At 40.8% G+C, this 27,104-nt stretch overlaps 11 protein-coding genes across 11 annotated transcripts in view; 4 read left to right on the top strand and 7 right to left on the bottom strand.

Moving 5' to 3' along the window:
- Positions 1 to 591, bottom strand: part of LOC145712200 (solute carrier family 68 member 1-like) — a 2,441-nt gene extending 1,850 nt beyond the window's left edge. The window contains exons 1-2 of the mRNA XM_081789885.1: positions 426 to 591; positions 3 to 383 (exon numbers count right to left, since the gene is read on the bottom strand). Of these exons, the coding sequence (XP_081646011.1) occupies positions 3 to 383; positions 426 to 533 (489 nt within the window). The 5' untranslated portion in view covers positions 534 to 591. The remainder of the gene's footprint in view (positions 1 to 2; positions 384 to 425) is intronic.
- Positions 592 to 908: 317 nt separating this feature from the next.
- LOC145695290 (uncharacterized) lies at positions 909 to 1,771 on the bottom strand. Its single transcript, XM_081772294.1, has 2 exons — positions 1,611 to 1,771; positions 909 to 1,563 (listed from the first exon to the last, which is right to left on the bottom strand). Exons 1-2 carry the CDS (start codon positions 1,746 to 1,748, stop codon positions 1,207 to 1,209), a joined length of 495 nt encoding a protein of 164 aa, XP_081628420.1. The 5' UTR covers positions 1,749 to 1,771; the 3' UTR covers positions 909 to 1,206.
- A 9-nt stretch (positions 1,772 to 1,780) lies between these two features.
- On the bottom strand, positions 1,781 to 4,811 carry LOC145695288 (N-acetylgalactosaminyltransferase 7-like). Its single transcript, XM_081772292.1, has 8 exons — positions 4,686 to 4,811; positions 4,324 to 4,642; positions 3,972 to 4,279; positions 3,630 to 3,932; positions 3,334 to 3,589; positions 2,907 to 3,290; positions 2,505 to 2,683; positions 1,781 to 2,463 (listed from the first exon to the last, which is right to left on the bottom strand). Exons 1-8 carry the CDS (start codon positions 4,722 to 4,724, stop codon positions 2,314 to 2,316), a joined length of 1,938 nt encoding a protein of 645 aa, XP_081628418.1. The 5' UTR covers positions 4,725 to 4,811; the 3' UTR covers positions 1,781 to 2,313.
- On the bottom strand, positions 4,787 to 6,257 carry LOC145712199 (uncharacterized). The gene is made up of 5 exons (XM_081789884.1): positions 6,254 to 6,257; positions 5,807 to 6,168; positions 5,569 to 5,757; positions 5,287 to 5,529; positions 4,787 to 5,061 (listed from the first exon to the last, which is right to left on the bottom strand). The coding sequence occupies exons 1-5, from the start codon at positions 6,255 to 6,257 to the stop codon at positions 4,831 to 4,833; spliced, it is 1,029 nt and encodes a 342-aa protein (XP_081646010.1). The 3' UTR covers positions 4,787 to 4,830.
- On the bottom strand, positions 6,206 to 10,088 carry LOC145711929 (uncharacterized). The gene is made up of 11 exons (XM_081789622.1): positions 9,204 to 10,088; positions 9,003 to 9,158; positions 8,417 to 8,792; positions 8,047 to 8,369; positions 7,722 to 8,003; positions 7,493 to 7,674; positions 7,355 to 7,448; positions 7,132 to 7,310; positions 6,933 to 7,046; positions 6,530 to 6,693; positions 6,206 to 6,487 (listed from the first exon to the last, which is right to left on the bottom strand). The coding sequence occupies exons 1-11, from the start codon at positions 10,021 to 10,023 to the stop codon at positions 6,367 to 6,369; spliced, it is 2,811 nt and encodes a 936-aa protein (XP_081645748.1). The 5' UTR covers positions 10,024 to 10,088; the 3' UTR covers positions 6,206 to 6,366.
- Positions 10,088 to 11,305, bottom strand: LOC145711940 (cyclin-H-like). The gene is made up of 5 exons (XM_081789633.1): positions 11,096 to 11,305; positions 10,783 to 11,052; positions 10,512 to 10,735; positions 10,301 to 10,470; positions 10,088 to 10,239 (listed from the first exon to the last, which is right to left on the bottom strand). The coding sequence occupies exons 1-5, from the start codon at positions 11,303 to 11,305 to the stop codon at positions 10,142 to 10,144; spliced, it is 972 nt and encodes a 323-aa protein (XP_081645759.1). The 3' UTR covers positions 10,088 to 10,141.
- Positions 11,306 to 11,607: 302 nt separating this feature from the next.
- LOC145704719 (uncharacterized) lies at positions 11,608 to 12,708 on the top strand. Its single transcript, XM_081782192.1, has 4 exons — positions 11,608 to 11,804; positions 11,852 to 12,094; positions 12,145 to 12,229; positions 12,277 to 12,708. The coding sequence occupies exons 1-4, from the start codon at positions 11,647 to 11,649 to the stop codon at positions 12,547 to 12,549; spliced, it is 759 nt and encodes a 252-aa protein (XP_081638318.1). The 5' UTR covers positions 11,608 to 11,646; the 3' UTR covers positions 12,550 to 12,708.
- An 817-nt stretch (positions 12,709 to 13,525) lies between these two features.
- On the top strand, positions 13,526 to 14,767 carry LOC145709438 (uncharacterized). The gene is made up of 6 exons (XM_081787123.1): positions 13,526 to 13,664; positions 13,746 to 13,845; positions 13,891 to 14,172; positions 14,220 to 14,271; positions 14,316 to 14,543; positions 14,588 to 14,767. The coding sequence occupies exons 1-6, from the start codon at positions 13,585 to 13,587 to the stop codon at positions 14,659 to 14,661; spliced, it is 816 nt and encodes a 271-aa protein (XP_081643249.1). The 5' UTR covers positions 13,526 to 13,584; the 3' UTR covers positions 14,662 to 14,767.
- A 103-nt stretch (positions 14,768 to 14,870) lies between these two features.
- Positions 14,871 to 15,715, top strand: LOC145711018 (uncharacterized). The gene is made up of 5 exons (XM_081788734.1): positions 14,871 to 14,997; positions 15,043 to 15,178; positions 15,219 to 15,428; positions 15,488 to 15,540; positions 15,584 to 15,715. The coding sequence occupies exons 1-5, from the start codon at positions 14,872 to 14,874 to the stop codon at positions 15,686 to 15,688; spliced, it is 630 nt and encodes a 209-aa protein (XP_081644860.1). The 5' UTR covers position 14,871; the 3' UTR covers positions 15,689 to 15,715.
- Positions 15,716 to 16,926: 1,211 nt separating this feature from the next.
- Positions 16,927 to 18,684, top strand: LOC145699821 (uncharacterized). The gene is made up of 6 exons (XM_081777081.1): positions 16,927 to 17,115; positions 17,159 to 17,399; positions 17,443 to 17,743; positions 17,787 to 17,943; positions 17,986 to 18,324; positions 18,372 to 18,684. The coding sequence occupies exons 1-6, from the start codon at positions 16,927 to 16,929 to the stop codon at positions 18,627 to 18,629; spliced, it is 1,485 nt and encodes a 494-aa protein (XP_081633207.1). The 3' UTR covers positions 18,630 to 18,684.
- A 440-nt stretch (positions 18,685 to 19,124) lies between these two features.
- Positions 19,125 to 26,407, bottom strand: LOC145705458 (uncharacterized). Its single transcript, XM_081782941.1, has 16 exons — positions 26,270 to 26,407; positions 23,972 to 24,039; positions 23,786 to 23,926; positions 22,663 to 22,735; positions 22,385 to 22,608; positions 22,252 to 22,342; positions 21,696 to 21,930; positions 21,106 to 21,653; positions 20,933 to 21,061; positions 20,824 to 20,890; positions 20,707 to 20,782; positions 20,454 to 20,663; positions 20,069 to 20,288; positions 19,660 to 19,833; positions 19,434 to 19,613; positions 19,125 to 19,386 (listed from the first exon to the last, which is right to left on the bottom strand). Exons 2-16 carry the CDS (start codon positions 24,007 to 24,009, stop codon positions 19,318 to 19,320), a joined length of 2,475 nt encoding a protein of 824 aa, XP_081639067.1. The 5' UTR covers positions 24,010 to 24,039; positions 26,270 to 26,407; the 3' UTR covers positions 19,125 to 19,317.
- Between the last annotated feature and the right edge of the window lie 697 nt (positions 26,408 to 27,104).

Raw genomic sequence — 27,104 nt, 5'->3', positions numbered from 1 at the left:
ACAGAAATTGAAGCAACAATATTTCCTAAAGACCGACTCTTCGACAAAGCAGTCCTCTCTTCCATCGACGAGGAGATATCTGCCAATAAGGAATTCATATTTAAATCCATCACAGTCAGGAAACTGTCATACAAGCAGATACCAACAACGAAGTGGGTCCAAACGGGGAGAAAGGGAATCCAGAAAAGAAAGAAGCTCAGACATAAAAGTGGTCCGTAAGTGCGAATGGATTTTAGGCGACGTAGAACGAGATCTTCTGCATAATGCTTCTTCGTATTTTCCGATACTAGGTCGACGTCGGAGAGATATCCGAAAAGAGGATCGTTGATCGAGTTCCACAGCAAAAAGATAATTTCTCCGAGCCAGAATGACCCTTTATCAACCTAAAAATCGGTTTCGATTTCGTCTTCAAAATTTGATCAAACCTTGTAGGAGTAAACATAAACATCGACATGGTAAATCAGGAAAACATTGTGCACAATCGCAAGGAAAAACGCCAGGAGCCCGTATGCTCTTGTCCGGAGAGCTTTCATTCTCTGTATGACCACATTTTTGTCTTTTCGAAGTCCGTCTAAATCGCAAACAATCAATGAGGGGAAATATCAGGGTGGCTATTTTGGACAAAATTTCGGGGTCTGGCCATCCAATTTCCATCCAATAAATTTTGAGTCGAAGCTATCCATCCAAAATCCAATCCAATCCAATTTTACCCAATTTCCCAATAATCCCCAATTCCAATTGGATCCAATTGGGTTTCCAATTTTTCCAAGGCTTCTAGTACTTTAAAAAGAAAGGAAACAGTAAGTTTTTATCCGAAAGGAGGATCAACTCTGCCAAACGATGATTTTTTTATCTGAAATTGTTCATTTTCATCATGAAAATGACCCTACTTTGCATAGTTTAGGGATATATTTTTTATTGGATCCGATTCCCCAAATTTCCCCCAATTGCCCAATTTTCCCCAACAAAATCCGGTACCCTGGCCATCCAAATTCCATCCAAACCTTATTGGATTGGATCCAATCCAATTCCAACTAACCCCCAAATCCAAAATAGCCACCCTGGAAATATTTAATCAACTCGAGGACTTTCTAAATAGAATCACCGGCGTACTTGGCGGTGGGAAACTTTCATTTAGGCTCAAGGCTCGAGTGATCCGGCTTTCTTTTATGAATTTTAGCTTGTTTTCAATTAGTCGTAAATAATTTATTTTTGTTCAGATTTTTTATTCTCTTCACTTTCACTTTTCGCTTCAGTCTTCTCTTTTTCCTGACTGGAATCGGCTTCTGCGGCGCTAGAATTCTTTTCCGCTTCCATGAGCGCCGCCACAATGGCAGAATCTTTAGCGTTATTAATCTTCGCCACCAAATACGGGCTGACGACTTTGCCCTTTTGATTGATTTCTATCATCTTTTCGTGACGCTCTTCAATTAGGCTGACAGTAAATTCCTCTGTCTTGTATTGATCTTCGATTCCAAGGACTTCGATTGCTTCCGATAACGACATTTCACGGCTGGGACCCATTTTTTCGAAAAAGTTTTTGTTTTGAGCCGCTTCTTCTTTCTTTAAAAACAATTAGAGAAAACATTTTATAGATTGAGAATTCTTACTTCCCGGGCCTCTGCTGCCTCAGCTCTGATCTTGTTCTGCTTGTAAGTCTCTGTCACAGCAGTTCGAGCCGCATTTAGCGATGCTTTTGCTGTTTTCTGAGCGACAATGGCGAGCCTCTTGAATGAGTCCCAAGTCATACTGAAACTAAAACTGTAACGAAGTCAAACACTTGTTTTATTAATGAAAGTTTATTGCACCGACTAAGCAGTAACAGAATATTTTTTATTTGAAAGAACAATACAGGAGCTTGAAGGCGAATTTCGGACACTTCTATGTTGAAATAGAAATGCCCGTGTAAAACACTTGACTTTGAATCATAAAATACTCGATACAGAAGATAATCTTGTAGGCTTTGAATCTATTTTTAGGCTTTTTAACAGCTTTTAACACATTTTAGCGACATGAAAAAATATACGAATGGAGAAAGAGATTTATGAGAAATTCTCTTCCTTGATTTCAGAAGCGCGTCAGATACTAGTCAGGTAGACTTTTGCGAAGAGAAGGCGAAACTTAGAAGCAGTGAGAGTTGTCGATACCTGAAGGAAAACACGATTGGGACCGCAAATAACGGCATGTAGGAGATACTCTGATCTGAAGTTATTTTCACCAGTGGAAAGCGTGTGTACTAGTTTAGCGTAATTGAATCTATTGGGTTTTGAGTTGATTTGGTGTTTCTATAAGTTAACTCTAAAATGAGAAAGATTACGAAAGATAATCCAACTCTGGAGGATCGATGTGATTTTGCATGTCTTTATTTTGTCGAGCAAGAACAGCGTCGTCCTGTCTATCCCACCACCATTTTTGCCTGTCGTTGCCATCATCACAAGCTTTGAGATAGACCTTTTTCTTGTCCTAAAAAGAACATAAAAATCATTTATTGATACGAGGAAAACCGGATCGGCCGTAGCGCAAGCTCTGGAAGGCGCGTGGATGAATTGCTTCTTGTCGGGGAGATATTTGAAGAGCTGGTTGCCACCTTGTGTGTGGCACTCCCAAAAACCAATTGGATTTCCGATTCCAGTGCCGTCCCAGCATTGTTTTCGCGCGTCAGAGGCTTTTTTATTTTCGACATCTAAAGATAACTATCAAAATGGGAGCCGATTTTAAAATCAATAATTTGAAAATAATCATCTGAGAACTAATCGAAGTTCATTTATGAGAGATAAACGGATCGTTGGGTCGGATAAATGAAGATAAATTGCATGCTAAGTGCTTACCAAAATTTTTCCAAAACATCATTTTATCCATTATCCCACCTGATTTAATTAAAATAGTTGTACGCCTTAAAAACTTACTTGATCCGCTAAGAGGTCGGATATCTTCATGCCAGGTGAGCATCCATTGACCTTCCTTGACTGCGTTACATTCGGAGAGTGAAAGCTGATCTCCTTGACCAGCGTGATGTCCATCGACGCATAGATTCGTACCAACGTTTGTGATATGTCCGCGAGCTCCATTTCCGGGTTCAACAAGAGGGAAATATTTTGGTAAGTCGTAGCCGATCTCTTTCATGAACCAATCGAAGGATTTGCACTGAAGCCGTTCTCGTACCGCTTTAACTTCAGTGAGATCTCCAGGATCAACATGTTTAGCATTAGGTTTTCGCTCATAAAAGTATTTAGCGTAGTCATCCCACCAGACTTCCACCACTCGAACGTAGTTTCGATCGACGAAATTTCCTTGAAGAAGATCAATTTGCGAGAGCGTAATAAAACTGTCTACCTTTGACATAAGATGGAGTACCATTGCCCCTCCATCCCTTCATTCTGTAAATATGTCCAACTCTGGAACATGGAACAAAAAGCATCTGTCCGTGACACATCCAGATTTTGTATGAAATTTCAAAGTTTTCTCCTCCCCAAATATCGAGTCCTTGATCGTACAAACCAAGTTCAAAGAAGAACTTTCGGGAAATTGCAAAAAGACCACCAGCCATGGCGGGCGATCGGTAAGGCGATGTAGTATGCTCTTGTCGAGCCTAAAACTGATTTAAAAAGGGTAAATGAGTGTCTAAGTACCCTCTCTCGATCGTTCAAAGGAATTCTCTTCCACAGCAAGTCCCAATCCCAAGCTCCTCTAGCAAAATTATTCTCATCTCCTCCCGCTTGTGGTGAGAAGACATATGTTGAACCATCGATAGCATCCACCATAGGAACAGTGCAAATTCGATAGTCGTGGACCATTGGCTCAACAAGGGGAACAAGCCAGTTCGGCTGAACTTCACAGTGTGCATCGAGATAGACTAGAACTGAGCCGACAGCTTTCTTCGCTCCGATAGATCGAGCTCGAATCAGACCTTCTCTACGCTCGTTTCGGTAAAGCTAGAATTTTTTAGACCGGTTTCGAAAAAATTTCTTTACCTTGACAAGTCCATTCCACTGTTTGATATGCTCCTCAAGTCGACCTCCGGTAATATGTTCCTTCGTCGAGCCATCGTCAATCAGCACAACTTCTTCGAGAAGCTCTGGAGGCGAAAAATTTACGACCGAGTGAATACTTCGTACTAGAGTAGACCAGCCCTCGTTGTGAAAGACGAAAATGACCGATGATGCTGGGAGTTTTTCTGGGTATTGGTAGTGTTTGCATTCTTCGTGACGCAAATCAGCTGGATAGCGATCGAGTGAGACAGCATCCGATGCCACCATATTGAAGCCGAATTCGTTGATAGCTAGAATTTCAATAGAAACGAAGCCATTGAAGTGAATGACTTACCATCTTTCTGTTTCTTCTCCATCTCCGGCGAGTTATCCAGCTTGACTGGCTCAAGTCCACCTTCACCCGGACCCGCAGGGACCTTCCAATCCTTCGGCTCGTAATTGCCAATCTCATCTTTCGTCAATTTTGGGAAACCCTCCGCCAAGGCTGGGTCAATATCTTCAAGTCGAAGCTTACCACCAACAGATGCGATAGAGTCCATGGCGCGTTTTTTGAGATCATTGTAAGAGCTTTCCGTCTCTCGGATAAACTCTTCGGTGGTCTTGGGCCACATGGCAAACATTATTCCACCGAAGCATCCAAGGAAGACAATGAGCTAAAAATAAAGTTACCACAGCGATTTACAGATGTTCGAAAACCTTTAAAACAGACTTGACATGAATACGAACAGTCCTCATCTTCGTATATTTTCTTTGATATTTTACGATTAATAAATCATCTAAAATGAAATAACGATTACTTACAGTAGAAAAATATATTTTATGAATTAACAAAGTATAAAAATTAATATGCTTCCTTCGAGAATTCGTCGCTGAGCTCTTTCAGCTCTTCTTGGCTCTCAAAAAGGTCGTTTTTCTCCTTTAGATTTGATAGTTTTATGCGAAGTAGTTTTTCTTCATCGAGAAGGGTTTTTTCGAGCTTGTTGTACCATGGTTTGATCTTGCTTGTTTCAGAATCGAGGTCAGCAAGTCGATTGATCTGATCTTGGACTTGAACGCCGAGGTCGACGATTGACTTTGATAAGGATCTTTTAGGCATTTTTGCATTTCACATGCATTTTTATGCATTTTAAACAGATGCTTCTGGGGGCGCTCTTGCATTGAAAATCGAAATATAAACCTTTTCACACTTTGTTCCCATTACTGTTTCAATTTAATGTTTTAAAATGATTCAAAAAGATTTAGACTCCGTGCGTCAAATACTGGTCTTGATACATTATTATAAATAAAAAAATCCTGCCTTTGGTAGTTCATGATATTCTGGGTCTATGTATTCTGTTTTGATAATTTCTTCAGGCTTTGGTGGCGGAGGCAAAGGTGCCGCGATATATTCTTGTTTTTCTTTTCCGCTTTGAATCGCTTGATCGTGAAGTCGTTTTTCTTCTCTGACATTTACTGTGATCGGGACAGGTTCTGGTAAATCATCGAGTGATGCGATTTTAGTGTCGAGATGGCCTAGGTATTCTCTGTAGTGTTTCAGAATCTAGGAGATTTTGAGTGAGGAATAATTATGACTTTTTACCTCTAGCAGGAGTTCTTGGTGCTCTCCGAATTTCAGGATTTCTGTTTCTGGGCAAAGTTCTTTTAGCAACGAGACTGGCTTCTCTTCTTTTGGAACTTTCCACGATTTTGGCGCAACTGCCTTGTGTATTTTCTTGTAAGAAGTAAGAGCTTCCTTCTTTGTGTACGCAAACGCAGGGTCCGTCACTGTCTGATTGAGAGATACTGTCACGGTTTGATTCTGATAGAAAGAAACTTACCTGCCCCGGGCCTACGGAGATATTCTCCGAAATATGAAGATTGAAAGGGGGCAAAGGATCGAGTTTTCTTGGAGATTGAGCTTCGTCTTTTATTTTAGAATTCACGATGCCGTCAATTTCTTCTTTGATCTTTTCTTCAAACGTTTTCTTCCTAACCTGGCCCTCCGCGTTTTCATTTTTTGAAGAACTCGGCCAGTATTGATCAGGGAAGTCTTCAGGGTCGGTATTTTTTCGATCGGTGGAAGGGGTTGAATAACATTCTGGCTGGAAATTTCGAAGTTCTTGAGAATCTCCGGTTTGACGCCGTTCAGCCCTTTCATTTCCAGCCCGGATTTCTGAACCAAAATTCAAAAGAAACGACCCTTGAAAACGAAAATCCTCCGCAACGAAATTATGAATGAATTTGCACTTTTTAATTTTAGAATAGTTTTTAGAATCACAAATTACACATTAACCTTTTGCAAATATGAAATAGGCGAAAGAAGAATAAAGATATATGAAACAGAAAAATCGAATGTGGCTTCAAAGGCTTTAGAATTTCTTTCTTTATTTAGTTGAACTTAGAACTGCACACCTCCGTTTGGATCAGAATCATACGGTTTTGAAGAATAGAATAGAATGTACGCGGTAGGACTGATCGCTTTGCTTTCTAGTATGCTTGTGACTTCCGCATCATCAGCTCTAAAAACAAGTTTACAAGCAGAAGGGACCTGTTTAACAAACTTGACCCAGCCTTTGGCGCGTCTGCATGAAGCAACATAATGTCCAGAATCGGTAGAAGCACCAATATGATGAGTAACCGCGATAAGGTTATACGGCGGTTGTTTCTTCTTCCCGAGGGTCTGTGGTTTTAGATCGAAGCCTTTGGTTGGATAGGTGATGTTCGTCTGAAAAATGATGGTTATCAGTAGGTTGATCTTTCTGGATATGAAGACAGTAACACGCTTTACGGTCTGATTCAGATTTTCACGCTAGAATTGTAGATGATGATGGAGAGCGATTGAGTATAAAATGAATCACCAAAAATACGATATTTGAAAATTTAAGATGCCTAAATAGATTGTTTAATCTTCTTATATTTATTGCTCTAATGAAAACGACTTTGCAAAATAAACACAACATTTACCGATACTTTCGACTTCCATCTTCCATCCGATTTAAATCTCTTCAAATGAATAATCAACAACGTAGGCATCCTCCACAAACGCAGGGTTCTCTCAGCATCTCTCGGCTTTTTGCACTAGAAAAATGTTGCATGTCAGTTTTGATTAGATCGACGAGCATCGAGCGGGACGAGCACCGTCAATTAGCCCGAAAATGATTACCTTAGGGCATGTCCAGCGATCGTTGCCTGTCAATTTTTCCGTCTGCTGGAATAGATTCAGACAGTTTTCAAGGGTCGCCTTTCCCGTTGCAGGGATCGGTAAAGAGAGGAACATGAAGGCATCGAACTTGACGGACGTGAACTTGCACGATAAGCATTTTATCGTTGCTTTGAATTGACCTTTCGAAAGAATTAAAATCGCGTGAAATTATATGATCACAAACCTTGGAAAAGGTCAACAATCATAGATTTATTCAGTCTCGTATGATTCTCCCAGGATTCATCAGCTACAGTTTGATCGGGCCTACCATCTGCATCCTTAAATATCGCATTATGAACTGTGCTACTAGCCATATTCTCACCTTTTCTTCAATATAACGGCGCTCCTTGACTTTATTCAAGTCTTCATGGAGGCCATCAAGAAGAAAAATCAACAATTCTTGAGCATCCTGCTGCTTATAATTGCCAAAAATTGGATTGCAAGTGGCCAGCGCATTCTTGAACATTTGCGGCTTGAAGTTTTTGAAACCACCGTGCCATAGACCTGAGAATTGAAATTGCCAGCGATCTTGAGCTTGAAAATTTTATTACCTTTCGCAACTACAGCAAAATTTTCAGCAATGAGCCCTTTGTGTCCGAGAAAGTTGGTCTTGTTGATGTCGCTTCTGTATCTATCCGTAAGGAACTTTTCGACAAGAGGAGCGAGGCTTCCAAGGGATTGGATGATTGAATTCATGTAACAGGTGTTGCCAAGATTCTTGAGTCCAGTAAAGCCTCTCTCGACGGAGCCATGAACGGGCATAAGAAGCTCGAAATCGTTAATTTGCTTGATGCTCTTTCGCGCCGGTTTAGAGCCTCTGTCAAGTTCAGCTCCTAATCGAAATTGTCAAGACATCATTTCACTATCCAAACTTACCGTCAGGGAGAGACCAGCTGGTTGTTTTATCCTTGTGATTGAGATAGTAGAATCTGTTTGTGTTTGGATCGTACTTGCGCTCGGTTCCATCTGGCAGGTTCAGCTCAGCTTGTTGTGTGACGCGTTCTTCTGTTGAATTTCTCTTCGGCGGACTTTGTTTGACTTCTGCTTGTTTTGTTTCAGCTTCCGCTTTTTTCGTTGGAGCTTCTTTGTTGTTTTTCTGAGGCTTTGGTGCGGTTGGTCGCGCCGGGGTTGCGTCTTTGGTACTGGAGTTGGTACTGCTTTGAGTCTTCTTAGGAGCTTTGTCGGTTGTCTTTTTCTTCCTAGATAAGGCTGGTAAAAGATCCATGAAGCCAAACATGACCCAAACCTGAGATCGTCGAGTTCGTGCGCTCGATTCTTTGCTTCTAGTGCTGCGATTTGAGCGCGGAGCTTCTCAATCTCTTCCTCCTCCTTGCTTTTTGCCTGGTTAGGTACTGCTGGTGCTTCCCTCAATGGCGTTCTTCGTCGTTTTAGCTCTTCAGCTTCAAGAAGCGCCAGTCGATCGAGTTTATCCTTGAGGTCGGGGTTTTGCTCTAGCACAGACGGAATTTCTTCTTGTGCTGCAGGTGGAGTCGGTTCTTTTAGCGGCTTAGGTTGTGGCTCGATAGGTTTGGCTGGAGGAGGCGGAGTGGGTTTAGGTTTGGGCTTCGGCTTCGGGTCGAGAATCTCTGCTACAGAGTCATAGTTGACCTCATCCGCTGATCCTGGAGAATAAATTTTGAAGCCGCAAGTTTGAGCAAATATTGGCTCCATAGAGCGTAATTGAGCAAACTTTATGATAAATTTACTCTGATTCCTACAATGGTAACTACCAGTACTTACTGAAACAATAAATTCTATAGAGCGTATTTGAATATCATACGAATTCTTTTCGCGATTATAATAAAAGTAATGATTTGGAAACAACGACTTACGAAGGATATCAGACTCGCGGAAATTCGCCTTTGGGACTTCTTCTGTAGGATCGCTCATCATAAAATTATACAACGAGCGCCATTCGTAAAGTCCACCATCAAGGACGCGGATCCTATCCTTTGAAATTTGCTTTGGACTGTCAAATTCAGTCAGAGCTACGTTGATGTTTGTAAGAAAACGGGGAGTCGAAAGCAATTTACCTTTGAAAGTGTTGAGAATAGGATTTTGTTTGACCAGCAAATCAGTCGTGGAAGATCTTTCAGAGAGAAGAATGATGAGTCGACATTGGTGACGATGCTCAAAGGGGAATGGATTGTTGGGAGGTTTCAGAGAGCCATTTGTGAGCTGAGGGCCGATGCTTTGATCGTTGGAGACATTTTCAATTGGAACGTGTATAAGAGCGGGGTGGTGCGGCCATTTGGGAAGAAAAGCGATTCGATTTCTATTGAAAGCTTCTCTTGAGCGAATATCTAGGATCATAATGCCTCCAGCTTTGTACATCTGTTCGCCGTGATCTTTGACTAACGCGACGAGATCCTTAGGCACTATTCCCGTAGGAGTTTTGTTGATGATTTCATCGAGACTTTTTGAAAGCTGCTCTTCCTCTTCTTTCTTTGCCTGGCGATCTTTGCGTTCTTTTTCGTCTTTGATAGATTCAAGCCGGACTTTTTCTTCAAGAATATGATTGTATCTACTCTCGAGGATCTGTTTAAGTTCTTCAACCCTTTCAAGAACTGGAATGAGTCGTTTCATGTAAGATTTCTCATCGTGAAATTTCTTGTTGGTTTTGTAGGCTGTTGATCTTCGAAAGTTGACCATAGTTTCGAGCAACGCAAACTTGAAAATGTACTCTTTCTCTTCATCGTTTGCGAGTCTGTTTTCTTCAGCTGCTTTCCACAGCTTTTCAAGCCACGTGACTATCTCCTGCGCTGGCTTTCCGACCTTGACTCGCTCGGTCGCAAGCTCATTGAGCTTTTTGACGCCTTCATCTGGTTTCGCAAGGTACAGGTCTACTGGCATCTCTGCTTGTTCTCTACATAACCCGATCCGATTTTCCTCTGAAAAAGTCAAAAAAGTCAGCTGCTTTAGTTACTAATTGGCAGTCTAGATACATTTTTGAACTTGTAAGGATCTTTCTTTAGAAATCGACGAGATCATCCATTGAAATTGTTTCAACAACTGGAGCAGCATCATCATCATCGTCAACGAATTGGACAAGTTTTTCGTCAGTAAGGTCTGAAATAGATCATTGAACTTGAATGACTACTGCTGCATTTTCGAATGAACATGAGTTTACCTGGATTTCGACAGCGCTCCCACTTGGCTTTGAGTTGACCGACGACTTCTGGGGCCGGAATCTCTTTGTCGGACTTTTTGACAGCGCTCCGGATCTTTTTGATAGCAGTTTTGAAGTGCTCATATTCTGGTGATTCTTTGGAATCGGGGAACAATTTTCCGAGAATGTACCTAACATTGAAGAAGAGAGATACCACTATTTCTTGACTCACTGATCAATGGACACTTTATTCTCGCTCGCTGATTGTCTGCAAGCGGCAATTGCGATCACTGATGGTGGGTGAAGAAGAGGAACGTCAGTGCGGAAGACCTTATCGAGAAAAGCATATGCATTTTGGCGGAGAATATCGCTGTTTTGAAGACCCTCGCATCTCGCTCGAAGATCGATGAGAAATCCTTCTAGGGGTCTGTATGGATTATGTATTGTCAGGTGATACTAGTCAAGAAGTGTTTATTTCGCTGCTGGAAGTTTTCTGTTCTCACCTTCAGAGCGTGAATAATCGGCAATTCGAGAGACAAAATGATGTCCTCGAAGTGGGTGCATTCGTCTTGATCCTTCGGCTGCAAATTCTCGACAAACTCTGTAATGGAGACGTTGAACTCCTCAACTTTGGTGGCGAGCCAGAGACATGCAAAAGCAACAAAACGCGGGTTGTATTCCATCGCAGACGTCCGGAGGTAAAAACGCTTGAAGTAAACGATTGCAGTGGCTTTGACGGTCGGAGGAAGGCTGAATATGTTCTTGACAGGGACCTAAAATTAAGAATGATAGATAAATAATTTTAAGAAGAAGCACCTTGAAGTGGTTGCAGAAACTTTGAAGTCTTCCTTCATAATACTTTATATATTTGAGCTCTTCATCTGGAGCAAGCCATTGAGAGGGCCCTAGCTTCAATCGTGAGCTCATTTTCGACCGGTAGTTTTCGTTGACCCTTTCTCGAAGGGTGAAGAGGTCATCTTTCGAGGAAAATGTCCAGTGCTCGCGCTGGGTCGATGTGTGAAACATTCTAAGAACAAAATTTTGAATATTTATTATAAAAAATTCAGATTGAAGAATGTTCAGATAATCTCTAGTTTATTGAGTAATTGATGCAGACTATCAGACATTGAAAACGTCGGTACTTATCTTCATTCTTCTAGATGGAACTTTTCTTAGATTTCAATCTCTTTCATGGGTATTTTCTTCTCTGAAAAGTAACTTAACGGTTTTGCTTGTGCTTCATTTCAGTAATATTGGAAAATCGCCGCGAGCTCATTGGCCAACGTCGCTCTTTATTGAGAAAGCCCCCCAGAAAATTTGAACGAGAGATTTTGAGAGTCTGTGCCAGTCTTTGTGGAATTTGGGTAATGAAGATATCCAAGTCAACTCGCATTTTTAGAGTTGACCGTGTTGAAAATATGCCAAAGGCGAATCTCTGGGGTGATATTCTGATGGAGCAAGAACTCACTGCCCAGCTTGAGGATGCACTGGGCGCGATGGAGACTCAAGGAGGCACTTTTTGCAAGTAATTACAGTACTATTCCTTTCCTACGTTAATTCAACGATTTCTAGCGCTAAGAACTTCCGAAACAAACGAATCCGACCGCACCAAATGAATCAGTGCCGCAAAGGAAAAGAACAACCCGGAAATCGCCACAATCAAAAGCCCCAGATCGTCAAGAAGCTGCACACTGGCTTTCCGAGAGTCGAAATGGGAGTTCCAAGAATTCTCAAATCCAAAAGCCCTTTGAGCGAAGAAATGACTTCTGAGGAGTTGACGCAAGAGATTCGCTTCAGATTATGGGAGCACAAACTGTAAGCTAACAGCGTAAAATTAGCGATTTTATTCTTTATTTGATTTCTAGCATCCAGCTACGAGCTCTTATCAACATCTGCGGCAACAAAATTGCCATTGAATTAATGGAAAAAGTTATCGAAGCTGAAAAAGAGGTTTGAATAGTAGCACTTTTTATTTTTCTTTCAACTAATTGTAATAGGGTGGAGTCATGTGCGAGAGACGAAAGCAGCGACGACTTCCAGGAGGAGTCTTTATCCATTTTCTCCGCGAAAGAACTGATGTCGACCAGGAAGAAGTGAAGAAAGTCCTCGACGCACACAGAACTTGGGGCCAGAAAAAGTCTAAGAACAACAACCCTGTCAAGCATTCAAAAACGCCCGAATCATCAATGGAAGCAGAAACGACGCCTCAAAAGGCCGAGGATCCGCAAGTTGCCGCTGATGAAAACCAGGAGCCTGGAGAGATTGTTTAGGAAAATTCACGGTTTCTTTCGTTTCCCACTTATTCATAATTGTTCTTTCAAATTTTGACCCTTTTCAACATTCACACTTTTAAAATTTAGTGAAATTATCAATTTCAACTGCCATTTATCGTTCCTTTATCTTCTTTAATAAAGATTAATGTTCAAAGATCAATGGCGACTTCTGCTTTTTGCGCAAGAAAAAGGGAGATTTCGTTTTATAATTGGATGAATTTATTGAGCAGGAGAATTTTTTCTAAGCAAAGGAAACTGTACAGGCAGAAATAGGGCTTCCAGAAGAGAGGACTGAGATCAGATTCTGGTATGACTTCTCGGAGATTTTCATCTTCTTTGGCGTTTCTGGGCTTTTTTCTGGCGACTCGTCTCTGACGTCTTCGAAAAGTTGGTGGCCCTCTTTTGTCGGGAGAAGCTTTCTAGCCTTTTCCATGAATTTTCGAGAGATTTTTCCCATTTTTATCTTTTTGGATATTTGGATGTGTAATTTGTTTTCAATGGGAAGCGCTGTCAGACGCCTGTATTTATTCCCGATCGACAGATGGCGGAAATCGTCGCTGATCGAAATCAAAATCGCGAGAAATCTGTCTCTTTCAGGCAATTTCGCGGAGCACGAAAATTTTTCTTTGTCGATTGCAGATGGCGATCAACTCTTTGATGATTTATTGGACTTTCAAGGAAAATTACAATCAGATGATGTTTTCGGAAGTGATCTTGAAATAAACGAAATCAAGCATTTCCGTGAAAGCATCAATTCTTCGGTCTTGCCGAAGAATCAGCCAATACCACCCTTCGAAAGTTGATTTTTGAGATGATCTTGCGCTTTTCCCAAAATTTTGTTTGTCAGTCATTAGCGGAAGAGCACGTCTGACAGGCTCCGCAGGTACTCTAGCCCAGTTCGTCCAATTCAACCGAACAACTTTGACAGATCCACTTGATCCAGAGGGCACTCAACGCATGTCACTATAAAACAGGCGCGTTCCATCCCTTTTCCCGTAGTCGAGATTTTTTGAAAGACAGAAAAATCGAAGAATGAAATTATCAGTGTTTTTTCTCGCCAGTTTGAGCCTGGCACAAGAGGGTGATCCTGCCGTGACTTTTGATGATGATATGAATGGAATAAGAAATTTACGAAAATTATGAAAAATATTTTATTTAAAATAATAAGACAATATTTTCTAATTCCTAAAAAGTCCAGAGAAAGAGCGAGGAGGCTATCTCGATAATTTTCTCCCTTATGATGCGCTCGGCATCGAAGAAAGAGCGAAATCTCCCTTTGGAAAAGTTCTAAAAGTAGAGACAACTACAACTGCCATTATAACTCAAGCGACTTTGTAGGTAACTGGACAAATGCGGGATTGGCTCCGAGACGTGGCTCCAGATTACAAAAAGAAAGCCAAGCTGGACCGAGCAATTAAACGAGTAGACCTTCGTTACCAAGATGCTTTGGACAACAACGGCTGTCGAAAAGAAGCTTCCCGAGCTGAGGTCAATGAGATCGATGCTGACATCCGGAAGTTGCCCGAAAGCGACGCGGATAAAATCGACAAGTTTTATCGAGTTCTCGTGCGATTGCACAACAGCTATTTGTTGGACTGCAAGAAGTCGAGAAGACTCAAGGTTTGAACCGATATCAAAATCAAGAGAAATAAATGTCAAATCTTTAGGAAGTGTCCACTCGGCTTCATCATCAATTCACCAACCACTTTGCCCGAATCGGTTAGGCTTTGTCTATCCATTCAATCCGTTACTTGTTCTTTCAGTCGAAAACAACCCAGACGTACTCAACAGGATTCTCGGCGAAACTCCCAAAAAGGAAAAGTTCTCTATTCCAAAAACAACAATGACACCTGTTATGACGACAACCACCACCACCACCACAACCACAACGACGACAACAACAACTACTGAAGCGCCAACAACAACAGAAGAGTTGACAACGACTACGATTCTCAACACAACCGCTTGGACTTCCACTTCCACAACAACTGGTAAAAAATGTCCATATCGGTCGATATTCATTTAAAAATTCTAGTTCCTGAGACAACAACGAAGAAGAAGCTGTCAAAGAAAGAACTCAAAAAGTTGAAGAAACAGTCGAAGGGCTGAAACTTAATGCGAGCAAATATGAATTTTTTAATAAATTGAACTTCAACACCCACCGAGGATATGAAACAAAAGCGATAAAGTTCTTCGCGGAAATAATTATTTGAATAAATCTGACCGCGTTTCCTCCAATTTGACGCCCTACCGAGAACTTTGACGCCCCCCATTTATACCCTGTTACTTCGGTTTTATCCCATCCATTCCTCTTTGAAAATGTTCTCGGTTTTGTTTTTATTTTTATTCGCGTTGATTTTTGCTCGGCCGGGGTTGATTACTTCTATGGCCGAATTTGGTGTAGAGATGGAGAAGAACTTGATCGCAATTTACAGAGCTAAACCAGTAATAAATGAAAGTAGTCTCCCAGAAAGATAGGCTTTTTTCTAGGCGGAGAATCCAGAGATATTGAAAATTTTGGCGGATGAAATGCTCTTTACTGAAAGTTTCGTGTACTGTGACGATAACCATGATGGCATGGTAATTATGGAAGAACTGATCAGCTGCGAGGAGCATTTTTTAAAAGGTAAAAGGGGCCATTTTCACAAGAAAAAGAACAGTTCTAGCTTTAAATCGACCGATGGCGATGAAACTCAATCGTATGGAAATTGGCGATACAGATAACGATGGGAAGCTGCAACTGGCCGAGTGGGCATTAGCCGGAGCAATGTGGGATCTTGCATTTGGAAAGACGATGGTATCGACTCTCGGAAAAGGACATCTCGACGATGAGAAACTGAACGAGTTTGCTATTTATAAGATTCTAGGGCTAGTTGGTAAGAGTCTTACCGTAAGACGGTATTTTAGAAGTCACTTTTTTCATGGCATTATTCAGGTCATTTTTTCAACGACACAGATTACTCAACAGCTATGGATATCCTATTTACTGTAAGTTACTGTTGCAAGAAATGTATATGAGTGATGTTTTCAGGCAGACGATGATCATGACAACAAGTACTCAGCAGCGGAAATCGGATGTCTTCAGCAGCACTTTTATAATGACTTTATTCGAAAACAAATGTGGAGCGCCCACTGAAAATAAACGACATTAAAGTTGATTAAACTTGTAACTTTACTTTTATCCCGTCAGTTTTTTCGCCTAGATTTGATAAAGACAAAACTTTCCGTCAATCGACTTCGAAATTTTCCAACAAGGAATCAGAGTTGATTCGAGACTTTCTCATTTTTTCTCCAGAGCCTCAATGAAGCCCCGCAGAAGTCGTAATTTTCTCTAGAATCAAAATGTATTCGCAAACGCGAGGCGGGCCGTCAATCATTTCAGAGAAATCGAGAATAGAGATGGATTCTCAACCAAATGGATTTGAATTTTCACCGCCAGCGACACAAAGTGGATTCGGTCCATCAATAATAGAAGTTCTCAATCATGAGGAGGGGATAAATATGAAGTCCTTGGGCGAAGTTGCGATGAAAGGACGGCTAGGTAAAGGCTGGGTAAGTGAAGAAAACAACTTTTCAAAACTTGCGTACTCTTTGTTGATCTCCCTTTAGAGCGAGGACGAATTCTTGTTATTCGCGGATATCATTACCGACGAGAACGTCTTCTACGAGGAACACGATGGCCCAAACATGGTTGTTGGAATCGTCAAACGATTCCTCGAGGAGCGACCTGATAAAACCGAATTTCAATCAGTCTGGCTCTTCCACTTTGTCAGAGAGCTCACCTGGTACGAAAATTTTGCCTATAACGTGTTTTATTTCATTTATAGTGGCATGGAGAAATACGCGGAGTCACAATCAGAGTACGATTATGTGAACACACAGCATCTTTTTGCACGAGTTTTTGATCTCTGGCGACATGAAAGAAAAGACAACATCCGTATGGAACTCTTCCGGGCGATGTCCACTCTTTTCGACAAATTCTGTAAGCTTATGCTTCAAAAATAAAAACTAACCAGCAAATTTGATTAAATTAAATTTAAGTTACCCAAAACGAGCTGAACCTGCCATCAAAACATGTGGAGTTCATCAAACTAACGATGCTGTTCCAAATGAGCGACGAATACTTGCCAGAAAGATCGATGGCAAAGAAAATTGTCGACATGATTCTTTCTCAAGAGCAACCAGCGCCCGTTCAAATCACTGGCTTCAAATTGCTTATGCTGCTATGTAAGTTACTGTTCGAAAATTTCAGATTTAGATGTTTGATTTAGATGCACATGGAAAGAATAAAAGGAAATCTTCGGGAACTTCAAAGAATTCGCGAATTATATGGAGACTAAACCTAGTCTTGTGGAGCTTTGTCGGAAATTCAAAATGCTCAGCTCTTTTGATCGAATTGGAAAACTCATGATCGGAGACAAAGAGTTTCCAAAAGCGTATCTGTCGTTTCAACGAAAGTTTGCGATGATGATGATCATCATCGAAGGCTCGGATGAGTTCGACTACATTCCCATCTACAAGTATGAGACGAAGAAAACAGCTACTAAAACAACTGAGAAATATGTAAGCTTGAATTTCATCGGTTTCAATTGAACTTTGTTTCAAGTTTATCATCCAATTGGACACCGAAAGCATAGACTTGAGTGACCAACAAGTGACAATTTACTTCAATAGAAACTCCACTTTCCATGGGGTTGATACTGAAGATGTGATCAGAAGAGAAGGGCCGTTTTTCTTCACTGTACAGAAAAAAGGCCGACGTGCACCTTCAACTATCACCTCGACGAATCGAAGTTCCTCTATCCCGACTACAGCTGTCAGTCCAGTTCCTGCCTGTGAAATGAAAGGTATCTATCTGTCCCAATGCCTTTGTTAAAATAGAGATTATAGAGTTGAAATCCGTCGTCGACTTGGAATTGCTCGATCCAGAAGGAGTATCTCAGATGTCTGTCGATCTTAGTCAGCCCTTGAGCCAGCAAAACATCGAGTGTCGATCTCTCGTCCCTTCGTCGTTTTACCGCAGCGAAGTCGTTCCGCTCAATCGCGAAAGTGCTTATAACCTAAAAACACCAACCAACTCGCACAAGATGAAGCCGACTGACTCGCATTCTACACTGGCTCCACTCACCAGAGGTCTCGAGACGCAGTTCAAATTGAAGCAGACGCCGAAGAACGAGAAGAAATCTAAAAAGTATGCTTCATTTCAACTCGGTCTTTTCTTATAACAATTTCAGTCCTAAAGAGGGTGCTTCGTCGGGAGAAGAGGATCTTCCCAACATGACGATTGCCGCTGGAACACCGGGAATCATGATGTCGGCGAAAAAAGTCAAGCAGGAGATGCACCTTCCAATCACTCCAATCGAAGCGGTGCGATCGAAGCCAAAAGTAAAGGTATTTTATTTCTGCCGACTCGATAATATTTCTTCTGATAAGGACCCTCCTCCAAAGCTGACAACTTTCGCAGAGCCTACCATCGACACCGACGAGAGTTCCGACGCAGACGAAACAACTCCAGGTCCTTCCGTCAAAAGTGCGATCATGAACGAAGAAGCGACCTCAAGTCAAAATTCAAAAGGCTCAAGAGAGTTGACTCCGGATATGCCAGTCGAGTTCAACAGTAGCCCAACTGACTTGAACATGGCGCCTCCTCGGAAAAAATCGAAAACAGCCAAGGCTCTTTCGAGCTCGACCCCCCTCATGCAGAAGCAGCGACCAAATGTGTCTGAAACAGTCACCAAGGAGCAGCAGGAGATGATGGGGAAGTTGCGAGAGGTAGGATTGACTTAATTCAATGAAAATAACAAATTATTTTTCTTTAGAAATTCGCAAGCATTTCTCAATTCATGCCGCGCGTGGAGGAAAGCATCAAAGAAATCGAGTCCGTGAAGAACCAAGTCGATGAGAATTGCCGAAAGCACTTTGAGCAAATGAAGAAAGCTCGAAAAGATCTGCGTAAAAATGCGAAACAAGTCATCAAGGACTCCGAGCAGAATGTCGCAGCGGGCGAGCGTAAGAAGGCGATTGCGACGATGGCGAAGCAACTCATGGAGAAAATCATCGTCGAAATGCGCAAATAGGAAAATTATAGCGAGTTTTCTACTGCCCATTTATCACCTGCCTCATTTACTGATAATAAACACATTATTTTTTGAACTACGAGTTTGTACCAAATTGATGTTCGATTATTGAAAAGTTCGTATTTATATTTCATTTCACAATATGTCATTATCAGTGAGTTACGGTAGATATTCAACTAGACGAAGTTCGTCTGACAAGCTGTGTAATTTCTCTGCAATTGAACGTTTGTTTCGAATTTAGACAGTGTCTAACAAAGTTACAGTAACCAGGCTGATGATGAAAATTAGCGACCGAAAGGGTCGAACTGTCAACCCACAAGTACTTTTCACTCAGAACGGGGGCTCAACCGTGCGCTAGGTGCGAATACTTGCACGTCAAATTTGACGTGGCCGTGTTTACGAGAACGTGCAGCTTCTTTTTCTTCTTCCCGCCACCCCCGTCTTACCATAAAGAAGAAATTACTGCAACTGGCTGACAGTATCTTTATTGACTGCACTGGGAAGGAATTTTCTCGTCGAGTTACAGTATCAATGAAAATTACAGTAACAACGTTTCATTTTTTTGGTTGGTTTGTTTGTGAACGAGTTTGGCTACAGAATGAAAAAGGGGGCAAAGAAAATAATTTATAGAACAAGGAGAAGAGCGAAGGGTTGAATCTTTATACTGTGTGTCTTTGGATTTTTGTATTTACTGCATGAATTCAGCGGCGGTGTAGCGATAATCGAATTCTCGCATGGAGGGGAGTTTCTTCAAGCTCTACAAAATCAGAATAAGAATCTAATAAAAGGAATTTGGAATCTTACCAAGCAAACTTCAGCAGTTAACTTTGTCCCCGTAAGAATCAATTTTGATAAGCTAGTAAGAGATGTGAGGTATGACATTCCATCGGGCGACAGGTTTTCGCATTCCGACAGGTACAATTCTGTTATTTGGCTTTTGTACTTTCCACTCGAAAGAACTTTCAGAGTCGAATCGCTTATGCTCTGAAATTTGTGATGAGATTCAGCAATGTCAGCGTTGATTTCTTACCGTTTGCGAAAGATCAATCTTCCTGAGCTTTGGCATTTTAGACAGCGAGTTCGCAATCTCGTCGTTGATTTTCGTCTCAGCAAGGTCAACTTCAAGGACGTCTCCTCCGCGGTTTTTCGCTATTTCGCGTTCTACGTCTTCGTTTGTTGCTCCGCGCTGGAAACTCAAACGGGTCTATAATTGTTGGGTTAGACAAATTGTATGTCGCCGAGGAAATAATTGAGCATTATAAAGTAGAAAAATGATCAAATTTAATCGAAGAATACGAAACTCTTAGACCGTAATTTATATATTACTACACTGATGAAAAACCTTAAATTTCATTTTATTACAAGGCAATAAATGAGAATAACCGTTTTTTATAATATAATTTGGGCAATTTAGAATAAGACATTGTATGGCAACTTACCCTACCACCGGGTTTTCCCGGCGCTGGATACCAAATATTCCGCGAGACGATTTTCTCGTATTCTTTCCGGCCGTAGTCCGAAAGTTTGACTTTGTTGATTGCATTTCGCTGCTCATCTATGTGCAGAATATTGTGCTCAAGGATCCGAAGCATCAGATAGACAGAAGGTCGCACCAGTTCATCCGATCGTTGCGAAAACTCCAACAGATTCGAGAAATAACTAAACAACAGTTAAGAGCAACAGTAGAAAGTAATCGTGAGAAAGGAGGAAAAGCTGCTATTTTAGGGCGTCACTGGCTAAATTTAGACGGAAATTGGCGACTCTTAAACTTCACGCGCAGGAAATTATAAGGTCAGTATTCTTTTGATAAAAAGACATTATTACCTTTTACTAATCGACTTTAGCACAATGACTTCCTTATGAATATCCGTGAATTCTATCTTGCTAAGCACAGCTTTCCATAATTCTAGACGATCTTCGTTTGTGAACATCGTTTGGGGCGAAGATTCTGTCGGTTTTGTCAGCGTTGACATGAAGATTTTCTTTGGAACTGTTGATTCTGTCACGCTTGTAAAAACTTTGAGCAGCCAAGTACTAAAATAAAAAGGTAAATTTTTAGAATAAAAAATGAGCGCACCTGATATCATTTGAAGAAACGGTAAAACTAATTATTTTCAGTAAGAGGCGACGGAGCATCTTTCCAAAAGAACGGCCTGAATGATTATCAATAAAGATCAAAATACTGATTACTTACAGGACTCAGGAGCGGGCGTTAAATATTGAAATTTAATTACAAGTTCGCTAATTTGACACTTCCAGTCCTAGAAAACCAGTAATTTCGAAAACTCAAAGGAGATAATTACATCGTAGTCAGTAGCATAGTACAGTATGTCCATTCCGAGCTTGGCCCAGTGCATTCGTTTAGAAAAGTGGCAGTGAGAAGGGCAGACTAAGCATGTGGTGGTGGTTTGTTCGTTCGAGCTGTTGAAACACTAGAACTCGATTCGAACAAGAGAACATGTAGGGTTGGATTTACCTGGCTGATGGCAACCCGAGCGATAATGAAGAGATTGTTCGGTGTCATTAAATGAGGACAAGCGGTTCCTCCATGTACAGAGGAGATGAATTCGCGAATGTTCATCGAGTGGTTCATCTTTACAGGAGATTCTGAACCAGACGGTTTCGCGGGCGAGGGAGTTTTGATCGTCAAATCTTGCTTTGAAACAAGACTCGACTTTCCCGCAGTAACCAAATTGAGGTAAACAAGACAGAGGCGGATCACAGCTGCTCGAATTTGATCGCTTTTCTGGGTGAGTTCTTCATCCCATTTGGCACCGATTTGGTGCAAGTTGTAATGATGCAAGCCTTTGTACACAGCGTTGAGGATGACGCGCTCGCTGCCGCGCGTTTTTGACGTCGAGGCGCAGTGCAACTCGAGCAGGTGACAGAGCTCCGGCGACATGTGATAAGCGAGTACGTCTTCCAGACTTTTGATGAGGGACGAGGACGAGCAGAGCTTTTGGATTACTTCAGCCGACGCGCGCCGTAAGACTTTGCTGAGGATTTCTTGAATGCTGTCGTTCGCTAAAAAGGGCTTAAAAGTCTTTTCGGGTGAATATTGAATACCTGAGACTGGGCGAATATTGTAATTTTTGTGGGAGTTAATAATGCGTTTGAGGTAGATTTCAAAGTTGTCGGGACTGCACTCGGGATCCATCATGAGGCGAAAGGTGCGACGCAAGTGGCAGCGCCATCGTATCGTATTCTTGCAGTGGTCCCTTTCGGGGGTATGCGAGAACATGAAAATATAGCTTTTGAACTCGTAGTGTTGTCGATACGATCTGCAGACTCCCTCATCCGTCTGAAATTATGTCATGAACTTTTGCGAGAATGTTCAATGTTGGTTCTGTTTTTAATTATAAATCTCATGATCATTACTGTACAATTCTACATTGACCATCAGGTGCAGGAACTCAATTGTCCTCTGAGAAAAGCGCCCCTTGAACGAACAAAAAACTCGCCAAGAAAAGGGCTGCCCCGCCGCGATTTGAATTAGCGATTGACGTCACAATTCTGAGGGAGCGCAGCAGGACACTGTTGGGAGCAAGGAAGCGATAGAGATGAAGAGTCGCTAGGCGATTAGCACTCTTTTGCTGAGCGATTTAAGCTATCATTTTCACACCTTTGTATGATAGAGCTGTGGTGAGCACGGAGAAGGTTCTTGCAAGTACAGCTGGAGGACTGGACGCTCGCAAATGGCTGTCGAACCGATTCTAGAGCAACGGTTGAATATATAGTCTTTCTCGTTGTCATACCTGATAGCAATGATGTCATTGTAATCGATGCAGCCCTTCAGCTTGCCCTGCACTTGACCATTCGCGGTCGGCGAGATGCATGTCGAGCTGAGAATCAATCGCTGGTTTCTAGAGTCATTGACTCGTCGATACTCGGCTTCAGCAAGAAGAGGGATTCCATCCTCACCCTGCGCAAGTGAGTTTTCGGTGACTACTTCTCGGCTCGTGGCTACCTCCGGCCAGGCCTGAAATGATGATTTAGGTTCTCTTCCTTGATTTCAATTATGTTTTTTTTTTACCTCTGGTAAAGGATCCCGGTCGTTGGAAAATGAAACTCCAGATCGGCTATTTCGGATTTCATTCAGGTCGTCGCTGAAACAGAATTTGATCCGAATAGAGTTGATTATGTAATTGAAGAAAAATGCGTCAGGCAGATACGATAATTTGTCAAGAATATGCATACAGCGTAGTGCGTTAGAATAATTGACGCTGAGGATAATGGATTGATCAATATAATCTAAGCCCAAATAACGTAAGTGGTAAAGTCGCCTTGTGAGAATTGGGCGGCATAAAGTGGCGCAAGTAAAGCCGGTCATCAGCGCTATAAAATTAACACACGACTGGAATGTTGCGACGGCAGTTTACGACACTCTTTCGCACCTTGCGTATAAGTTTAGTCTTTTTAAACTTTCTCCTTCTCATCGACGGAACATCGTTCTTTTTCTGGTTGAAATTCGAAAGAAAAGATGGTGCATAAATCTACATGTCATGAAGCGTAAAAGTAATTTATGATATCGACTCGTAAAATTACATTCTAAACGAGCAGGAGATTCATTACGTGACCAGCACTTAAATCAAAGTTATATTACTATTCTTAATTTCATTTTCGATCCCAAGTTTCTTAGACTTAGTTCCAATGTTAAGGTCAAATCTGAGCGGTCAGATCAACTGACATTTGAAAGAAAACTATCTAAAGAAAACATTATTCTGATGATTGCCTTTGAATAAAGCTACAGATTTATGACAGTATATCTTTTTTCGAAAGAAAATCTACGGGTGGTCCCGTAGCCAGTGTTTTTGACTCTTATTACTTTTTCGAAAAGACCACAAAAATCTTTATACAGATCATTCTGTTAAGAGAAATTATCAAAAAAATATTGGGCAGGTTTCTACAGAAGGCGCTTTTGATTTACCATTTAGCAGACAGTTGGCGACATTTTTATGAGTATTGGCGTGGAAATCGGGCCCGTTTACAGCCTCGGTAAATTTTATTTTAAAGTGTTTTAATTAACTAATGCACTCTCGCCCCAGCGTATGACGTTTCGCGAAAATATTGTTTCGATGGTCGATTGCGTGGCCATATTTAGTAAGCAGCATTCCAGAGTTATTTATGAGACATTTCAAATGCCTGTTTATTGTTACCTGTTTTCAGAGCCATTTAGCGAGTGAGCTCTTCTGCGCGTTGTCGTCACTTGGGTCTTTTTAGTTTTGATTTCGGACTCCGAGTTCGAAAATTGCGACTTGAGGGTTGCCCAGTGCGGATCACGACTTCTACTCGGTCGACTGAAGAAATTTTCTGATAAATTTTGAATTCTCTCTTCGAAATACCTTTGATCCAGTCCGTAAGCTTCTGATGTATGTAACATCGGCCCATAGCCCGTCAAACCTCGCAATACCTTAAATACTAATGAGTTATTAAGCACCTGTTAAATATTTTATAGAAGGTCATCGCTAGCTTAGCGTCAAGAGAAGATAGTAGCTGCAACACTTTTGGAAAGAAAAAAATGAAACGATGGGCGAAGAAGAGGACGATAAAAATACCAGTTTTGATGACAAAAATACAACTTCCGCCTATTAATTACTCGATATTATCAAAAAGGGCTGCGTTTCTCACCTATCAGAATCGTCAACGACGCTCGTACATAATATTTACGCGATGAAGAATAACCCAGAAAAATGGTAGATAGGAGAAAAGTCTATCTATTCCAGTGTAACATTGAAAATTGTCAAGAGAGACAAGTTATCTAAGATAATTGATCTTACATAACCCTAACGCAAAAAAGCTAAATCCAAAGTCTACTTTAGGCTTGCTTTGATTAAAGTGACAAGTAATTACAGTCCGCTGCTTTTGGGTAATCTGCATGTCAGACTTTGCTTTAGATTTCCCCTCGGACCGGCCCGGTCAATCAGCAGTTCAATCACTTGCAAAATTACTATTTTTAGCTTGCACTTTTCATCTATTTCAAATCAAGGATCAACAAGAAAGGATGATTACCTACTAATCTTAAGTTTTCTAAAGATTTTTGAAATGCGGTGACCAGACAAGACTGAATTCGGTGAAATTATGCACCTTACGGGCATATCAAAATTTGAACTTTTTAACAGTTCATTCTGATCTGACAAACTGCTGCCTGACAATACAGTGTTTCTCACAATGCATTCTTCAGACTCATTAAAAAAAAAACGTTTCCGGAAATTCCGGACTCGCTTGGTCAGATATTCGCCAAGTTTCAAAGGTGATTTTCTGCGCTGTTAATTCAGCTAAGTTTAATCGTTTACTTTCGTTTAAGTTTCTTCCCACTGTCTGTTAGTCTACACTCAATTTGTAGGATTGTTAATCTGGGCAATTTTTGCATTCTTGACGGTCAGTCTCCCTTTTTAGTTCAGCCTCGATAATTTAGACAGTTGCGTTTTTTCAGACAATTTTTACCGGTTGATTTCGTAAGAAAATCTGGGTCGGCCTAGTTTTTTTGTTTCAGTAAATACTTGTACTGATGTTGCTATGCATGCAGTAGCTATGCTAGTGATAAGATTGCCCACAGGGACTTCCACGTGTAGTACCGAGTGTCACGTGGATTAAAATGGGCGTTTTCTGTATAATCTTCGGCCAAAAAACTCTGACAAAGTTGTTTTAGGATTATAAACAATTTTTCAACTCTATTTTTTAAATTTCATCTCCAAGAAAAATGACCAAATCGCATAAAATCTCATAAAAATGATTAAGGGCGTCCCTCGAGAAACATTTTCTTGAGAGACAAACATTAATAGACTAACTTTATGTGCACTAATTAGGGCATTTATGACACCTGTTCAAATTTTCCTTTCACATTGAATCAACCAGGTCTGTTTTTCACGTGTTTTCGTTTTTTGATTTTCTAAAATTCTTCACCTTTTTTTTAATTTTGTTTTCTTAAATCTCGTCTCTGGAAATTCCCAAATCTCTTGGCAAAAATCGCTTCAGACAAAAATCTCTTTACTGGGGTCTATATCCTTAATTGAAACGTTACGAGCTCTGATGGTGATAAGGGATGAGAAGAGATGACCTGAGTCAGCAGTTATGCCCTAAGGATAAATTCAGAGCGACCGTAAGTGACGTCAATTATGAACATTTTTTCGTAAAGCACTCCAGAATTACCCTTTCATCTCAGAAGTACAAAAGAAGTTTAAACAAAAACGGTGCTCATTTTTAATGGAGCCAACTCTGGTACGCAATTCTAATACCCAACCGAGCTACTTTAAAATTTATATAAAAGAATAAAATATAAGTGAACTCATTAATATACAATTATTTTCATTTTTATTCGAATAATTAATTCATAAATTAATCGTTTTTTTTTATAAATTTTTCTTTAAAAAATCATAAATTATTTTCACACGAAAAATTTTAAAAAAGTCATTTTCTCAAATCAAAAATTAATCAATTAAAATCAAAATTAATTCACAAAAAAATCAGATTTGAAATCATGAAAGAGTACCCAATCTTCCCAAAGTTTATCATATTATTGTTTCTCAGCGATTCTGACAATTGACGCAAATCAAACATCTGAGCGCGCCCGTAAAAATTACTAACTCTATTATTTTTTTTCTTGAAATTAGCATTTACGCTTTATTGAAAACTTTTCTTACCTGAGGAATTTCCGCCTTTCCAAGAAGATTCTTTTCCGAGTTTGAAATTTTCTGATTTGAAATTTTCAGTCTTGAATTTTTTCTCTCTGAGTTTTGGCTTGTTCTTCTTTTTCTTTCCTCTTGGGTAAATTTGTCGAATTAGTGAAGGATTTCGATGTTTTCAAAAAGTTTTTGCAAAAAGTAATGGTTTTATCATCCACTCAGCGATTTGAATTTCTGATTGTTGCTTGGGCGAGTTTGCTCAGCTCAGCGCGCCACAGCAGCTTTTTTTCTTCGTTTTTTCTTCTCTTTTCAGAATCGTGTGGGAGTGCCACCTGGTGGCGCCTAGCGCCCGCGCCGCTCAAATCTCACGATTCTGAAAGCGATCAACCTTACTGGCCAGACTTCTTTCAAGCTAGAATTTAATCTTGCATTCTTTGTGCGGCTTTGGTGAACTCGAGAACTTTGTAGGAGGAATTTATTTCTGATGAAAATCGATAACGAAAAAGGGGATTAAAAGGATCATCTCTATTTGGTAATGAAGCCGCGCGCAAAAAAATGACGTCAAATTTTAATACCGAATTTGAAACAAGGGATGAGCGCGGCGAAATCTGCAACACTGATGCCTTTCTTCAAGAGACCAAGAATCTAGTTTTTTTTGCAGCAAAAGATTCCAGTTTTTCTAATTTCGCTGATGACAGTTGTTTTCGGAGAAGTAATGACGCAAATTTCGAACTTGTTTAATTGCTGAACGTTTGCGCAGGAAGGCGATTGTGGTTTCAATCTGACTGCAGTTCAATTATTCAAGGGTCGACAAATGTCTTTCGGGTGCCGCTGACGTCAATTTTTCCCCCTT

This window comes from Oikopleura dioica, chromosome 1 (assembly GCF_907165135.1).
Source record: "Oikopleura dioica chromosome 1, OKI2018_I68_1.0, whole genome shotgun sequence".
Taxonomy (NCBI): Eukaryota; Metazoa; Chordata; class Appendicularia; order Copelata; family Oikopleuridae; genus Oikopleura; species Oikopleura dioica.
The sequence above is the reverse complement of the archived record's forward strand: the minus strand, read 5'-3'. Positions and strand labels throughout refer to the sequence as shown.